The following is a 19037-nucleotide window of genomic DNA, read 5'->3' as shown; positions in this document are numbered from 1 at the left end:
GAAAAGGGAGATTAACACCAGAGACGAAAGAGAAGTTCAAGGAGTAAGAAAATGACGGAAAGAAATGAGAAGATTATACTTTCACCACTCCATTCCTCCCTGCTCCCTCTCTTTCTCTCTCTCTCTCTCTCTCTCTCTCTCTCTCTCTCTCTGTTTAACAGTTTCTCCACAGAGTAGTTCGAGACACGGTATGACGAAATTTTGTTAGGCTAATTTACCTGTAGTCTAAATGTTTTCTTCCTTTATCTGTAAAATTTTCTGGCCAAGCAATTTCCCTTGGTTAGATGCACCGTACTTCCTTTTATGTCCACGTCCTGCGGGTGGGATAGGTGAGTGTGGAGAGCCTTTATCCTCTCTATACAGTATATTTCTCTCACTTTTTAGTAACATTTACCTTTAACTCATTAATGGCACCAATTCAGAATCTTTAGGGTGATATTTGTCCTTGTAATATCCTTTCCCCCCCCCTCTCTCTCTTTCTGCCTTTTCTCATTCTCGGAATATTATTTCTTTATTCATCCATTTGATCATTACTGAGTACCAATGTAAATAATCAAGTTTCCTTCCATTTAGCGATGCAGGAGGGAGAGCAATTGTTACCAAATCAGTTTCTCTAAATGTGTTTCTGACTTTATATCTGTCTGTGTTATAATGTTTCCTTAAGGCCTGATCCGATGAGGGTCAAAACTGGCAGATAAATATATGGTGAGTTTGGAAAGAATTAGTTTTATTTTCCTGCTAAAAAAAAAAAGAAAAAAAAAAAAGTAAAATTCTAAGTTTATAGGTCAGTGCCAAAAGTTTAGGGTGTGGCGTTATCTCATGAATTCCTGATCCAACTGGGATACAAACTTGCATATTGACTGTACATGTAAAATAGAAGAAGAATTCGAATTTGATGCATATCCATCAAAGGTCAAACCCAAACGTCAAGGTCAAAGTTCAAGCACGACGTCACTGTGTTGACTAAGCACCGTCTCCAGGCAAATTATATCGCAGCTGGTGCAGTCCGTATATACTCTTTTATTATATTACCTCCCTTGAGTCAACGACATCCGTCTGAATGTATCAAAGAACAGTGCATAACAAACTGTCAGCGTTTCTCATTTCGAACAGGGTTAAACATAGCCTTCATTAACTCTAAAATATTTGGTGGATCTTTAAATCTCAGTAAACTGTCTAGTACAAGTAAAAATGAAATGTAAAAGACGTCATCGTTCTGACAGAGCTAATAGGAATAATTAGATTATGACTGTAACGCACTATTTATATTCTCAGGTCCAGTTTACTTATCTTTTTGATTCGCGTTCAGCAATGGAGTTACTGTAAAACTAACTACGAAAGGATACACTTCGTTACTTACAAGAGATAGGTATTACTTGCTTAGATTTCTTGCTACCTCCAGACATCTTTTTATTTTTATTTATTTATTTTTTTGCTTGGGATATGCCTCTCGTTCTGAAGGGGTTAGTGAAGGCAATATGTAGCCCCTCCAGTTCGAAAGGCTTTCTTTAATCTAAATGAAATTGTTTCAAGCTTACAAAAATGTAGCACATATGACGCCATCACATTAAAAGAATTAAAAACTGAGTTGAAAAGTACTAATGAGAACAAAAAATAATCAGGGTAATTGTGAGAGAGAGAGAGAGAGAGCGGAGAAGAGAATAATATTGCCTACAATCACACACCACAGGAAACTTAGGACGTTTTATGAATGGATCAGTGTTAATATTTAAAGAACACAGCTTGCTACCCCCAAATTTATCCGAGTAAAATGAAATTACCCCAGATTTCAAAGTAAACAAAACCAAGCCAATTTGCTCCTGAAACTGTTGCAGATAGTATACAAGAAATTCACATTAAAGAAATGATTACTGGCTCCATTATTTTGGAGAAATATAAGAAACACATTCTGGCATAAGAATAGCACACAAACAAAATTAGTAAAAACGGATTGAAGAACTGAAGAATTTAATTCCAAACCTCCCAACTTCAGGTTTGGAAAAAATGATGCTGTTTCATTTTTGATGCAACAGTATCAAAATTAGGGATTATTTTATGTTCACAAGGGTAGAAAATCTTTCTTCACAAAGGCAGGCTGTTGCAAAAGGAAATAGCATTTTTGTCACTTCCACATGTGCAACTTTGAAAGCCTTTGCAGCTCAGGACGTCCAAAAAGATTAGAGATTTGCCTTGTTCTGAAATTCCATGCATGCTTCATTGCTAGAGTGATTTTTAAGAACGCTTCTGCCAGCCCTTCAGGCTCTTCAGGCACATCAGCAAGTTCACAGTTAATGGAATTGACAACCCAACTGAAAGCTCTGGAAAGTAATCAGAGAACTGCTGTTTGAGTTTGGTCAGGTGCCTTGTAACTGACTCCTTGATGTCACCAAGACTGAGATCTTCACAATCTTCCAAAAACTCTGCTAACTTTGGAAAGGCAGCCATCTTCTTTTTATTCACTTTCTGGTTCCAGTACAGAAGATTTTATCCAAATGCTGATTTTTTTTTTTCCTACTAAAATGACATTCACGTTTTTTTTTCCCGGCATTTCCTTCATCAGTGCATACACATGCCCAAAAATGTCAGCTAAATATGTGAAATGTGCTAGCCAAGTGGGGTTTCTGAACTTGTCTGCAAGGGCATGTTTTTGATCTACCAGAAGCATTGCAATTTCGGTTCAGAGAGCCCACACTCTATTCAGAACATTTCCCAGGGTAAACCACCTCACTTCTGTGTGAAAAAGGAGGCATGAATATTTAGCCTCCCATCTTCACATAAACCACGAAACAGCCATGTGTTCAATGCGTACCCTTAAACAGCATTGAAGTCTTGATCACATCATTCATGACAGCTTCCCTTTCAGGTTCCAGCTGCTTCACAACCAATGCCTGGCGATGTTTCATTCAGTGGGAAACCTCAGTTTTTGGATCCTGCTCTTTGGCCATAGCCACAAAGCCACTGACATGACCAACATGGCTGGATCATCATCAACAGACCACCCACTTCAAATCAACACTTAGTGTTTTGAAGTCTGCATCAACCTTGATGAAGAAATCAGTTCCATGAGATCTCAACTCAAGAGAACATAATAACATTTCTTCTTCAGTTTCATCAGAACCCCTGTATCGAGCATATACCCTTCAGCTGCGAATTGCTGCTGACATCTGAAGTCTCATCAAGTTGAATAGCTAAATCTTTGCTATCTTTTATTGAAGAAATTACTTGTCCTCTCGCATTTTACTCTAGGATGGAAATTCCCTCACAGCTCTGGCAGACAAAGGCACAGAACCCAGTCGCATGGCTTCTTTCTGCCCATACATGATGTCGGCCATTTTCACAGCTCCAGGTTTGACTAATTCTTCGCCAATGGTACAGATATGCTGCTTCTTGTTTCAGACAAACAAACAAGCTACTTCAAAGCAAGCTTTTGATGCTGAATGTTGATCAAATGTTGCTATCTTGTTGCTTGTTGTTGAATGTTGTTGAAAGATTCCCTGCACATATAGTGCAGGCCGGGCCATACATTAGCCCGGTCAGTGGTGTATGGGCTGATTAAAAATATAGTAAGTGGGGAGGACAGGACCTGGGGAATGCCCAGCACACACGTCCTGTCTCCTGACTGGCTTTGTGGTGTGTGTGTCTTGTTGCTTTCCAATCTCTACCATTTGGCAGATCTTCCCAAATTCTCAAAGTATTCCCGAGGTTTGGAAGACAGATGTGAGTGGATATTGTTTAAGTGTTGCTTCAGCTGATTCTTTTTGAAAGTCTGCAGTCAGCACTTTCCAACAGACTACACACTGTGGCTTCTTTTGTCCTTTGTCCTTTATTTCTGTGAGGCCATAATTGAAGAACTGTGCTTGGTATGTCCTTTCTCTGATTGATGCCTTCTGAATAACCAGAAAGAAAAGTCACTTCTCTGTACACATTTGTTAATAGTACGGCGGCTATGCAACAAATATCATGATACATGATACATGGTTTTACATCTGTTCACTAAAATTTACATCATTTATGCGAAAAATCAGTAATTTACCACATGCATTACCTCTCATGCCGCATGCATTACCCCCCAAATTTTTAAGTTTATCCCATTCAGAGTTATTTACCCCCGTTCCTCGACCCCTGTCATAGCAGATGAAACGCCGAGAGCTCGGGCCCAGAGCTGTGGACGCAAAGCGTCGCTCGGTATGACTCCGCCAAGCTTAGCGCACAGGCTTGCCATACAACCTCCATGAACTTGCTGACCTAATTAGTTTATCTTGGCTGGCGTAGGGGACTGAATCAGATCACTTCTGATGGAGAATTTGGGTAGCGGGGGGGGAGAGGGAACCCATTGGAGCTGGCCAGGTGGGGGAAGAGAAAAGGCAAACGGCCGGGAGGAGGAGAGAGAAACACTAAGCCGGGCCGAGATGGGGAAACAGATTGCCCTACCAGCAGGCCAACCGCGAAAATATTGACCGATGATGGATAATCTGGCTCTTCCCCTCCCTTCCTCCCAACCCTTTCCCTTCCCCTACCACCCCTGCACATCACTGAATCATGTTGTGATTGATTAAGGGCACTCCCTACCTCTTCCCCTTGCAGCATTATTTATACCTATTGACACCGTAGCCTATATAGGTGTTATATGCCAAATAAATAATTAAAGAAGAGATGCTAGTGAGTCTAGTGAGTCCCTGTAACAATGAGAATATTCTCTCTCTCTCTCTCTCTCACACACACACACACACACACACACACACACACACACACACACACACACGCACGAGAGAGAGAGAGAAAGAGAGAACGTCGATGATTTCTGGGCAGCCACTCCTGGGATGCTGCATCAGCCCTCATCCGTAGGGAGAGAGGAAAGGTGGAGGGAAGGAGAGAGTTAAGGAGAAACGCTGGTTTAAATGAAACTAAAGATAAGTTCAGTTGACCCCGTATGATATTGAGCTTTGACCATTTGACCTTGCTGGATAATCAATTCATTGTCCCTTCATACAGTATCATTGACAAAAGTTTGGTTGAAATCCATTGAAGTTTTTGGAAGATATCGCAGTCACATTCACATGACCTTGACCTTTGACCCTGTTGATATTGCTAAACTAATTAGCTCATCGTCCCTTCATACTGCATCAGTGATAAAGTTTTGGTCGGAATCTGTCAAGGGATTCAGGAAATGTCGCACCTACACACATACCCCATTGATCCCTTGACCTTGCTGACCTTATCAGTTCATCATCCCTTCATACTGCATCTCTGACAAAAGTGTGATCGAAATCCGTGTATAGGTTCGGGAGGTATGTCGCCCAAAATGAGTAACTAATTTGGATGACTTCATCTTTGACCCCCTGACCTTGCTGACGTAATCAGTTCATCATTCCTTCATACTGTATCACTACTTAAAGTTTGGCCGAAATCCGTAGAGGAGTTCAGGAGATATCGGTCCCACAAGGATATACTAAGTTGACCCATATGACCTTGATCTTGACCCATTAATCTATCTGATCTAATTAGTTCATCATCTCCTCATGCTGCATCCTGACAAAAATCTGGTTTAAATCCGTCGATGGTTTTTGGAGACATCGCGCCCTGACAAGTGTTACGGACGCACGGACCTACGTATGCACGGACGGACAGACCAATTACTTAATGCCTGATCTACCATAGGTGGGTGGAGGCATAAAGAGATATATTAACAGAGAGATATATTAACAGAGAGACAGTCAGACAGAGACAGAAACAGATAGAAACACAGGTAAATAGATGCATAGACTTTGACTGACAGACAGATAAACAGACAGATGAATAGACAGATAGGCAGATAGTTGGACAGGTGGAGGAAAATGGAAATAATAGGGGAAGGAGGGAGATAAAGAGAAGAGGATGGAGGTGAGGCGAGAAAGGAAGGGTAAAGACAGGAGTAGGGGGAGATGGAATGGAAGAAAAGGAAGCAAGGCAGTAAGGGGAGGGGGGAGCGAAGTCATGAATGGAAGGAATGAAGAATGGATGTAGGAGGAGTGAGGAAAGAAGAGATGAAAGGAAGGGTTGAAGGAAGGAAGAGTGAGGGGGGTGAGAGGAATGATAATAAGGGAGGGGAAGGGAAGGGAAATTAGAAGAGGAAGGAATAAAATGGGTGGATGGCGTCTGAGAGGGGAGGGCACGAGGACGAAGGCTAGGAAAGAGAGAGATGAAAAATGATGGGAGGGGGAGGGATCGAGTAAAGGAACGAGAGGAAGAAAATGTGAGGAGAGGGAGAAGATGATGTGAGAAATTTAGGGACTGACAGAGTGAGGATGGAAGCGAGAGGACGTAAAGGGACAGAGAAAGAAAAGAGAGAGGAAGGAAGCGAGGGAAGGAAAATAAGGGAGAGAAGAAGAAGGAAGGGAGGAAGGAACTTTGGAAAGAGGGGAGGGGAGAAAGAAATTGAGAGAATTCAAAGGAAAAAAAGGATGAAAAGGAGGAAAGGAACAATGAAAGGGGACAAGACAGGAATGGAAAATGGAAAGTAGGAGAGGTGAGAGAAGGGAGGTGGGACGGGGTATGAGGAGGAGAGGAAGGATGTGAAGAGAGGCTGGCCGAGAGAGGGAGAATGAGGAATGTAATTGGAAGTAAAATGAGACATGGAGGCGATTGGTCTGGTAGCATGTCATCTGTCAGTAATTCTCTCTCTCTCTCTCTCTCTCTCTCTCTCTCTCTCTTTCGTTCCTAATTCATTCAAACTTAATTTTCTCCGATCGGGTAAGAGGTGAGAAAGAACAAGTCAGAGAAGAGGAAATGGACGAAGAAAGATGTAAGATGTTGAGATACAGGAGAAGAAGAAAGGAAGGATACAAAATTTAAGAAAAATAAGACGAATAATACAGGAAGACATGAGGAAAGAAGGAGGAGATGGGCAGATGGAGGAAGATAATAAGGAAAAAATCGGGAGGAACAACGAGAGAAAACGTTAAAGGGGAAAACGAAAGTTCAAAGGGAAAGTGATGAACTAGGGTTGGGGACGAAGGGGAGGGAAAAGAAGAGGGAGAGAAGAGAGATGATAAAGGTAAGAATAAGGCTAGAGAGGCTGGATTAAAATACATGAAGGAGGAAAAAAAGCAAAAGATTCCCAAAAGAAGGAAGATGAGAGAAGTGGGAAGGAAGTGGGACAAAGAGGACAAAAGAAAACGATGGATGGCGGTATTGAGGAAAAAAAAAAAAAGGATGAAGGGAACTGAAGAAAAAAAAATATATAACAAGTGCAAAAGTAAAATGATGCATGTAAGAGGTTCAGTTCTCTAAAATGGACTTTGGTGAAGCTGCTAACTCTACGGGTAATAGGTTAGTTTCAGGGCCCAAATATGAAGCGCTGTTAGGGACGAATAAATCTACGTGAGTGAAGCTCCTCGTTTACGAAATGTGTTATATGAGACAGGTAGACAGACAGGGTAGCTCTTACAGATGTTCCTGCATCTAATAAGGGAGAACAGGAGAGGAGGAAGAGAGGAAAGGTAGGCATGGAGAGATTCAAAGAGGATAAAGGGAACACCAGGACGAGGAGGAGGGGAAGGTAGGAGGAAGATGTAAGGAGAGGTGAGAGCGAGGATGGAACAGAGGTAGGGCAGGAGAGGTGAAGGGGGTAGATAGAGCACAAAAAGTTGATGAGGGGCGGGATGAATGGGAGGGGTAATGGGGAAGGAAAGTAGGGTTAAGGAGGAGGACGAGGAGGAGGAGGAGGAGGAAGAGGAGGTGGAGGAAGAGGAGGTGGAGGAAGTGGAGGAGGGTAGATATAACACAAAATAGCAATTACAGAAAAGATTACTGGGAATAAGGTATGGGGTAAAATGATGGTACTGGGAGTGAGAGAATGATTATGGAAACGTAGATGGTTGTTACAGTGGGATGGAGAGGAGAAGGAAAAGAAGAATGGAAGGAATATAAGAAGAGGAGGGTGAACAGTGGAAGGAGGAAGGAAGGGGTAATGGAAAGATAATGGGAACAAGGAGGGACGACCATGGGTAATTTAGAAAGGTGTAAAGTGGGGCTGGTAGAGATGGGATAAAAGTGAGAAGGGGACGAGGGAAGGTGGGGTAGAGGAGTGATCTGGAGAGGCGAATAGGAAGGGAGATGGTGGGGGAAGGAGTAGGTAGGAGCAAGGGAAGTGGGGAATGATCATTGGAGTGTAGGTAGTGTGGTGTGGTGCAATAAAGTGAAGGGGAAAATGGGATGGAGAAGGAAATGGATGAGAAGAGAGGTAGGAGAGGCGGATTGGGAGAGGTAAGACAGAAAGGAAGAGTGAAATGAAAGTCGGAAGAGAAAAAGGAGGGGTGATCTGAGTGGGGAAAGAAAGTACGAGTAAGGGCGGAAAGTAGGTGAAAGGAGGGGGGAGAGGGAAAATGAAAATAATGAAGAATCGGAAGGAGGGAAAGAGAGGTGTGAGGGAGGAACAGGGAGGGTGGGAAGCAATGAAGTGTAGGAAGGGTAAGGAAGAGGGGAAGGAGAGGCAGGGACAGATATGACATAAAAAGCCTGACTGAGAAAGTGATGAATCGGAAAGAGAAGGTAGAAGTGGGGAAGAGGGGTATTAGAGAGGAAGGGAGGGAAGATATTTATAAATGTGTAGCAGGTGCGGTTCTGTATAATGTAGTTAGGTAAAGAGGGAGAGAGAGAGAAGGAACGTGGAAGGGAGAGGTAATAGGAAAGAAGAGAGGGATGAGGAGAAGAAGAATGGGGATAGAGGGTAGAAGAAAAGAAAGATGAGAGGAGGAGGAAAAGAAAGGTGATGGCAGAGATTTCAGTGTGGATGAAGTAAAGGAAGGAGGAGAGGGGAAAAGAAAAGGGAGAGATAGCATGAGGTAGAAGAGAAGGGGAGGGGACAAAAATGAGTGTGAATGGGAGGCGGTGGCTCAATCGGTAGAGAGGTGGCCTGCAGTCCTACTGGGCCCAGGTTCAAATCCCGGCTGGGGCAGGGAACAGGTTAAGGATTTGAACTTTATAAATTCAGACTTTACTGATCTACCAGAAGACCCGCCGACATGTCGTAAAAATATCCCCGCTAATACCAAGACACCAGTCCTGTATGAGACAGCCCTAGCATGTATTCAATATGGACGGTGGGTCTTAGCGCCGAAGTGGTGACATGTAGAGATGTATGGTATGTGGGAGGACTACTGGGCCTTGGGAGCAGGCTGTGAAGCCTATACCCACAGTCAGACACATAAAAAAGAAAAAAAAAAGATGCAAGGGTAATGATAGGGGAGAGGGGGAGAGTGAAGGAAACGAAGAGAGAGATAGTAGGAGAAGGAAAGGGGAGGTTAAATGTCGTTCAGGAGCTGATAGGGGATGGAAGGCAAGGAAAAGGAAAGGAATGGGATGGAAGAGGCAGGGAGGGAAAAGATGGGAAAACAGTGGATGAAATGGAGGAGAGAGAAGGTAAGGGATAGAAGAGAGGGAGGGGGAAGGCAAGGGAGGAAATAGGAAGTAGGAATGACATGGATAGAGGATGAAAAAGGATGAGAGTAAGGGCAGAAGAAGAATGAAAGCAGTGGGAATGACTGAGGAGAGGAGGCGAAAGATGCTTAAGGGGAGAGGGAATGACTGAGAAGAGGAGGAGAATGATGATTATGTATCAGTACGTAGTGATGTGTGGTGCAATGATTTGGGCGGCAAGAGGGGGAAGAGAGAGAGGAATTCTGCAACAAATCAGAGTGGAGAGGGGAATAAGAGGAAGAAAGGAAGGGAAAGGGGCAAAAGAAGATTGAGGGGGGGGGGAGGAAGCGATGGGAGGTATGCGAGAATGAGGAAGAGAGATGTGAAAAGACAGCGGTAGAAGAGAAGGAAAGAGTGTGTAAGAAGGGAGGGGAGAAAGATGAGAAGGAGAAATGGCGAGTAGTGAAGGAAAGCAAGCTCAAAATAGGGAAAATAGGGTAAGTTAAGGTGAAGAGGGAAAGAACAAGGAGGAGCAAAAGAGGAAGGAGAGAAAGGATCAAAATAGACCGAGAAGAGAAGTAAATGGATGTGGATGGGAGAATAAAAGAGAGGAAAAAAAGGAAAAATGAGATGGGAGAAGAGATGAAAAGGGAATCAGGGAGAGAAGCAATGTATGAAGAAGAAAGAGAGGGAGAAGGAGAGTAGGAGGAAGAGGGAAAACACGGAAGGGGAAAGAGGGGAGTGAGACGGCAAGTAGGTAGAAGGGATAGGCGGGAGGAGGTGGGTAGATATGACACAAAAGACTGATTATGAAAAGGATGAATGGGAAGGAAGCAAAGTGGGAGAAGGGAAGGATTGGAAGTGGGGAGGGATAAGGAAGAAGGTGGAAATGAGAAACGGGAAGACGAGGAGGCGGATGATGATTAATATCTTCCCCATGACGACGGGCACTGGAGAGAAAAGTCTTCAAGACATGGTACAAGTATCACCAAGCAACTTCCTCACCATCCCCAGGAAGGAGAAAAACAGACTGATGAAGGAAGCCACCATCAGCTTTTTTTTTTGGGGGGGGAGGGGGGCTGACCCCCAAGAACCACTGGGGGGTTACACTCCCCAAAATATATTACCTTACGGATAACACTCCATTGTACAACATGTATAAAAGCATCGAAGTTTTACCTGCCCTCAGTTCACTATTTCTGATCTGTTTTTAATGAAGGGGTGACCCCATAAAAATCCAAGTTGCAAAATTGTATTCGTATATAGTGGAAAACCTTCCCAGTTACCAGGAGAATTCACCTACAAAGTTTCATTTAAATCCATCAAATAGCCTAGGAAAAATGAAAGCACACACACACACACACACACACACACACACACACACACACACACAGACGAGGTTGTTATCTAGTCTATGTCAATTACTTGGATTCTATGAACAGATGATTTTAGTCAGGAGAAAATGGTGGTAGCTGTGGTGCTGGTGGTGGTGATGGTGGTGATAGTGGGAATAGTGGTGGTAGTTGTGGTGATGGATGTTTAGGCAGCTGTGGTGGTGGTGGTGGTGCGATGGTAGCCTAACTGTTATGATGATAATGATGGTAGCTGTGGTGATGGTGGTGGTGTTGATGGTAGCTGTGATGACGGTTGTGGAGGTAGCTGTGGTGGGGTGGTGGTGTTGATGGGAGCTGTGATGATGGTTGTGGTGGTAGCTGTGGTGGTGGTGGTGGTGTTGATGGTAGCTGTGATGACGGTTGTGGTGGTAGCTGTGGTGGTGGTGGTGGTGTTGATGGGAGCTGTGATGACGGTTGTGGTGGTAGCTGTGGTGGTGGTGTTGATGGTAGCTGTGATGACGGTTGTGATGGTAGCTGTGGTGGTGGTGTTGATGGGAGCTGTGATGACGGTTGTGGTGGTAGCTGTGGTGGTGGTGGTGGTGTTGATGGTAGCTGTAATGACGGTTGTGGTATTGACGGTAGCTGTGATAACGGTTGTGGTTGTAGATGTGATGATGATCGTGGTGGTGGCAGCTATGGTAGTACTCCATCTGTGACGATAATGGTGGTGGTAGTGGTAGGTGTGGAAGTACTGGTATCTGTGATGATGGTAGTGGTGGTTGCAGTGTTGGTATTGGTAGCTGTGATGATGATGTTGGTGGTGGTAGCTGTGTTGGTATTGGTATCTGTGATGGTGATGGAGGTAGCGATGGTTACTGTTAAGAAACGTCTCTCATTTGAGCAAGTGCTTGGCGTTCTTATCTGGCCAAAGTGAAGCGTTGTTCGAAGAAGGCCCTAATTTAGACAAGTGTTGAGCGGTCCGAAAGGACGGGAGGCTCTTGTATAATACTATACTTTTGTCACCCTTATTTGGCCAAAACTTTTGTTCATTTGCAGCTACTTCACGTAGCTCAGTGGCAGAACAAGCAAATCCTACAGCTGTGTATGCCTTTTTTCTCAGGAGGTCATCGGGACCAGCACCATACTCTAGTATTAATCTATCATCTCAGCATAGTATTCGATTGATTATAGGCCCAGCTAAAGTGCAAAGAGTTTAGTAGTCTTACTGCGGTCAATCAATTGGCTTCGTTAATTATAGATTAACTTGGATCAGCTCAGTATAAATCCTTACCAGGTTATATCTTAATATCGACCAACCTTGCACCATTAACATAGAAAACGATAGTCAGGCTTCAAGATTTATTAATGAGGAGACATATTATGACATCACGAGGGCCAGCGAGTTTACGGCCAACATCACAATATAACCTTGACCTGAGTAGAGATCAAATATTCACATTCTCATTGACAGCAAGGAGAGAGAAAAATGGGTAAATGAATACAGTAGGTAATGGTTTTGCATAGCGAGTGTCCATGGTAGTGAAGTGGTTATTGAAGGTTGCATATAATCCCACTAATTCCACACACACAGGCCTAGCCTGAATAAAGTCGTCGCTATATGTCAAGAAAAAAATATAGATGTTGCGCTCTGGCTGAAATGAGTCATCCGTCTGGCTCTGCTGAATTTCTGTGAAAGATAAGTTTGTTCTTGGTAGGCCGGATTATAATATGAAATATATATATTTTTTCTCGGTAATAACGTTTATAGCAGGGGTTCCCAACCTATATGTACCCATTACCCCATTTTCCACACCTCCCTTCACTCATTACCCCTCATTGCTTATGTTTCCACAATTGCATTTTAGCTGCTTAACATTTTGATGCCTAGATTTTAGTTTGAATGTAGGACTTAATTAAAGGTTAGGCTAAAACCAAGAGAGTTATTGCAAGGAGTAATTTATTTTTATTATTAACACTGATACCAAATAAACATGACTTTAAACATTCATCTCTGAATTTTAGTATAGGTCTGAAAGTCTATCATAACTGGTATGATTTTTAGATTTTTTTTTTGTTACCTCCCCCATTACCCTTCACAAAAGACCAAATTACCCCACTTGGGGTAATTTACCCCAGGTTGGGAACCCCTGGTTTATAGTGACTTCTATATATATATATATATATATATATATATATATATATATATATATTTCTGTTTAGGTAACTCTCTGCTAAGAAGTTATACAAATACATAGATATTATTAACTGATACTGGATTCATATTCCAGCTGGTTTAGATCTCATAGCAACTTTTCCTTAGCGAATTACTCTGCTCATTACGCTTCAGCAACCTCCTGTGTATGATTTATGGAATATGTGTTGATATTAAAACGATATAAGCAACATGCAAGAAAATGGATCAAGTGCAATATGCAAAAATATTGTTAAGGAAGAGGTTCTAGAAAACCTCCTATGCCATCTAGAATAAAACCCGTAATTAGAATCATCTTCCACCTGTTTCATGGCGGCAAGATGGTAGAAACACCAGGATAGAGTCACCTGTGTGTTAACCCTTCGACTCCAGGGTTGAATTTTAGTATTTTATCAAGGAGAAAACAGACACTGAGTTGATGTGTCCGCGACAGTTTATAAATATTCGAGTTTCTCTCTCCCTGCATGTTTTTTCCTTGCTCTATGTATTTGTCAGACAATCTGTCTCTCTGTCTCAGTCTGTTTGTCTTCATGTCTGTCTCAGTATCTAAGTCAGTATGTCTGTCTGTCTGTCTATCTCTGTCTCTGTCTGTCTGTCTGTCTGTCTCTCTCTCTCTCTCTCTCTCTCCCCATAGTATGGCACCATCTACACACTCCCTTTGTCTCCTCCCTTCTTGTGCCTTTCCTTAGAGAGAGAGAGAGAGAGAGAGAGAGAGGACAATACATAAAATATGATCAACACCCACTCTTTGTGCTGTACTGTATACTTAATGTCCCTTCCCCCCCTCTTTCTCTCTCTTTCCTTAGTATGGCACCTTCTACACACATATACTCACCACTTCGTCCTCTCACTTCCTATGTATTTCCTTAGTGAGAGAGAAAGAGCGAGAGAGAGAGAGAGAGAAGACGAATACATGAAACAAGAAACACACCCACGTTATGTGCTAAATTTAATATCATCTCCCCCACCCCACTCTCTCTCTCTCTCTCTCTCTCTCTCTCTCTCTCTCTCTCTCTCTCTCTCTCTCTCATTGAAATGTGAGCTGGCATTCAATATCAGGTAAGGAGCATTGACCTATGTCCTTTTGTACGGACGCCTGGAAACTGGGATGATGATGATGATGAGGAGGAGGAGGAGGAGGAGGAGTAGGAGAAGGAGGAAGAGGAGGAGGAGGAAGAGGAGAAGGAGGAGGAAGTGAACTAGAAAACGAGGAGGAAGAGGAAGACGAATGGCGGAAAACGAAAGAAAATGATGCGAAGAAAGAAGAAGTAAAAAAAAGAAAAAGTAGACGATGAAGACGAAAAACGAATGGCGGAAAAAGAAAAAAGACAGTGATAAGAAGTGGAAGAAGAAGAACTTTAGGGACGATTCGCTGAAGAGTAGAATGAGGAAGATGAGAGAGACAGAAGAGGAGATGAAGCAAATTAAGTGAAAAAAAAAGAAGGAAATAATGAGAAGATATATTAAAGTACACTAGTAAAATCACTGTCTCTTTCATTACCATCATTATTGTCATCATTACCACTATCAGGGCAGTTATCATATCCATCTTCATCATCAGCGACATCATTTGCGCTGTCATAAACACTAAAATTCTCTTTATCTGTATCATTACCATCATGAATAATATTATTGGCACAATGAACACTATTGCCTTTAACATCACCACCATTATCCCACCATTATCATTATCACTGACAGTAAGAATCAGTGTAACTAATTATCATCATAACCATTTTCACCACTATCATCACCATCATCATTATCTGTATTACTAACGTCATCACCATTCTCACTACAGTCACCCTATCCTTGATCATGGTCATCACCACCTTCATTCACATAACCACCACTATCATCACAGTTAACATAGTTACTATAATTATTATCACCTTAATCATTTACCACTACTGCTATCTACGCCATTACATCACATCACCATGAACCAACACCACCATCATCATAAACAGAATATTTAATATATCCGTTGCTCTCGTAACACCACGACCATCGCCATCACCGTCATCATCAACATAATTATGACTCTCATCATTACGATCATGAACTCCAATACCATCACCTCCTCAAACACCATCACATCCAATATTTTCACGTTACTCACAAAACTTTCACCATTATCAGCACCTCACCAACACCTCCATCACCACCATCAAAGCCACCGCTGTAATTTTCAAAGTTATCGCTTTAACAAAACTGCAGTATTACCCTTACCACAAGATAATCACAGTCATCACCACTACCAATACCATCAACACCAATACCATCACCTCCATTACCTCCCATACCCTCACTGTCACCAGTACCAACATCATCATCATTATCACCACCATCATCATTTTCATCTTAATGCACGCCAACTCATCACCATCACCACAATCTCTACAACTTCCATGATCATTTTCATCATTATCATCCACGCCTATCTCACCATCGCCACCATCATCACCATCCACAACCAGCATCATCGCCAGTCCTCTTCTCCACCATACCTCCCGCCCCTCCACACAACACACCAAATTTTTCTACCCACATATTTTTATGAATAGTCACCATTTTCCGGTCTATAAAACGTTAATATTATCAACAGGGAAATCATTTACCACACAATTTTTTTTAGTTGCTGAAGTATTTTTACGCTTGGTGAATTTTGCTCAGTATTCAGGTTACATGTTTTATGCTGTGTGATATGTCGATGCTGTACTGTATAAATTATTGTTATTATCAAATTGTTATTATCTTTAGACTCTTCGTTCGCCGTACCATCATCACCAACATCATCATCACATGGAACAACAGTATCATCATTATCATCAACATCATCATACGTATCATCGCCAGATTTATGTCCACAGTATCATCGTAAAGCATATAATCATCATTATCATCATCAACATCATCATCATCATCATCCCCTATTTACATATGAGTAATTATAACATCACAGATGCCGTCTTCGTAATAATAATAAAAATAATAATAATAATAATAATATTAATGATAATAATAATCTATCTACCTTATTACTTATAATTAATATCATCACAGATACCGTCTTCGTAATAACAACCACAACAAAAACAATAATAATAATAATAATAATAATAATTATTATTATTATTATTATTATTATTATTATAAAAGTAATCATCATTATCATCATTCTGTCAGTCTATATTTACTGTTCCATTATCTTTTGTGACATGAATTAGAGATGAAAATTCTGTCTCCCTTGCTGTCCACAGCAATAACACAGCTGCTACTAATCCAACCACTGGGCAGCCTTGGAGTAGGATGGCATAACTTTTTTTTTTCTAAGCTCAGACGCTTTCATTCAGTTTATGAGAGACTTTTGAGGTGTCAAATATAATTTTCATTAACTTCTTGAACATGAGAAGCGACTTCCCTAGACTGAATGAAGCTGTGTACACGTAACAAGGAAAAAGTCCTTGGTCGGAACAAATCATCCTTTGAGCTGTGACGAGGGAATTTACTTTCTAATCCGGTTAAAATTAAAGATTTTTATTTGCATGAGAAAGAACAACCACGACAAAAAGTTTTAAAACTCCTACGAATAACATTTGCGCTGTGAATTACTCATATTTCTTCTGTCAAATACTAAATAAACTTCTTTAGCTAAAGAGAAGCCATCAAAATCAAAAGGTTAACCAATCACAGGGATTACGTGGGCATTTTTTTTCAGTCCTGTCACAGAAAACGTATGAATATTTATCATTATTTAACCAGTTTACTTGGTGATGCCTTGTTTGTTTGTTTTTTGCCCCCAACGTGGTTCGTTCAGCTTAGGGGAGATTTCTAGAGTAAACGGTATAAACAATCTCCACTGACCCCTTCAGTACAGTACTGCTCTCTCTCTCTCTCTCTCTCTCTCTCTCAAGCTAGTGTCAGTCGTTTTTAATTTTATGCGAACCCGTGTGTAATGAAGTGATTAATGATAGTCAGGGTAGGCAAGGCAGCTTATCCATTTTGTTCCTGACACCACATCGTGCAACGAAGCCCCGAAAACAATTCTTAAACCTTCAGTGCTTTAAACGCAATCTAAACACCTCATAGTGAACAGACCATGAAGATGAGTTTTTAATTCCCTACATTTCTAAAGAAAATAAGCCCTGGGTTTGAATCTTCATCAACGACCTCTCCTTCAGAGACAAAGCTCCTTCAGTGATACACTCCACCAGTAAGCCTTTCAATATATTGGTTGACCTTTGCTGTGCCATTCTCGCTTACGCCAAAAGATTTATTCCCTACACAGCTACAGGTTTCAAAGTTACTAGCTCCTTCACTGCGGTGGTCGAGGTTGAGAGCTTTGTGTTACCAGTCTACCTGCCATGGTTCAATACGAAGACAATTAAGAGGGTATCGCGGCGTGTCTTTGATGTTTCCTTGTGTGTTTGCACTCTATCAACGTTCTCTAGAGGACATATAGAGACTCCCTCGTACAGAAACACAAGCACTCCACCCACGAAACTTCCGAATGCGCACCTCGCTCTGAACTCCAAAAACAACTTTCACACCTATTGTACCCTGTATGCTCTGTGTTACTATAGCTTAATAGTAATTATACTCTTATACCATCAACTCCCATACTTCTTTTCCTGGACAAACTTTGTAATTTTCAGCTGGCAATAAGCAACTATATAAATCCCAACTTTCTTCACCCGGCTCACATCGGAGTTCATATCTTTTCATTAGCCGGCCCCCCTTCTCTCTCTCTCTCTTTCTCTCTCCCTCTCTCTCTCTCTCCCTCTCTCTCTCTCTCTCTCTCTCTCTCTCTCTCTTATCTTTTTCTCTTCTTATTTTACATTTCCTGAACTTTATATTTAATTCCCCTCTCAAGAACTTTCTTCTCTTTCCTGTGCTCCAATTCTCCTTCTTACATGGCTTTTTTTTTTTTTCCCCCTTGATGTTGTGGCTGGTATGGCTGACACACTGGCCGATCAAAACACCATTTAGAGGTAAGGGTTTATATTTTCTGGTCTGTAAAGTTGCGCCCTCTTTTGGACTTTTTCCGACACTAGTCAACTCTGTCAGAATCCCGTTCCTATATCTACTGTACACTAGGCCTGCCTACTGGAGGTGGGGACGGAAAGGGGTGAGGACAAAGTTTGTGTGTGTGTGTGTGTGTGTGTGTGTGTGTGTGAGAGAGAGAGAGAGAGAGAGAGAGAGAGTGAGAATGATAATGATAATAATAGTAACGGCAAGAACAATTTAAATACAAAGTATAATAACAATAATTCAAAAAACCGCAACAGAGACCTCCTCTCGCCTATGTAGGCGCAGGTACCTTGTCTTCCTTGCTTCTCACCCCTTTCCCTCCCTCCTCCGGTATGTTAGGCCCAAGAGTACTGTATATATCAGGCCAAGATTATGACAGAGGTAACCAGTGCATGAAGAAGCCCGAAATAGGGTCAAATGTTACATACCAGAAAATAAAAGGAGTTCTCCATTTTTCTTTCTCATTTCCTTTCTCTTCAGTCTTCATTTTTCCCTCTTTACTAACTCACCTGTTTTCTCTCTTTCAATTCCTAGACTCTAGTCGTTTCGCTTGCTTCCTCTCCACTCTGTTCATTTCCTTTTTTGCCCAGCGTTTCCTTCTTAACATTTTTCCCCTGCGTCCTCTTCCTTCCTCCCTTCTTGTCATTCCTCCTGTCACTCACCTTTCCTTCTATTCCGTTCTCTAACTTTTCTTTTGTTATTCCTCTTTCCCTTTCATTTTTCAATCCCTTCTCCTTCGTCCCCCCACTCTCCATCGCCTCACCCTGTTTGCCGTATTCTTTCATCTCTCCCGTTTCTTCCTCTCTTTTACCCAGTCGATCATCATATTTTTCTATATCTCCTTTTTTTTTTTTTCGTCCGCGCATTCGTCATATGATTAGGGAACTTTAGTTATGAGCCAATATGGGATCTCTTATCTATAAATACCAAGTACTTTTTCCTCTCTCCAACCCATTCCATCAGCGTCTACATCTTCAATTTATTTAGAGTTGAGTCTCCTATCTTTTACCCCACTGAATCTCATTGTTTTCTTTCAACATTTCTCATTACCTCTCTCTTTC

At 41.8% G+C, this 19037-nt stretch overlaps 1 protein-coding gene across 1 annotated transcript in view; it reads left to right on the top strand.

The window, feature by feature from the left end:
* Positions 1–11664, top strand: part of LOC145396259 (uncharacterized) — a 158702-nt gene extending 147038 nt beyond the window's left edge. The window contains exon 5 of the mRNA XM_080269687.1: positions 11397–11664. Within this exon, the coding sequence (XP_080125813.1) occupies positions 11397–11664 (268 nt within the window). The remainder of the gene's footprint in view (positions 1–11396) is intronic.
* Positions 11665–19037: the final 7373 nt, after the last annotated feature.

Source organism: Coenobita brevimanus, chromosome 4, assembly GCF_032717465.1.
Source record: "Coenobita brevimanus isolate Jiangsu-jjx chromosome 4, ASM3271746v2, whole genome shotgun sequence".
NCBI lineage: Eukaryota > Metazoa > Arthropoda > Malacostraca > Decapoda > Coenobitidae > Coenobita > Coenobita brevimanus.
Note: the sequence above shows the minus strand (reverse complement) of the source record. Positions and strands in the feature narration are given on the sequence as shown.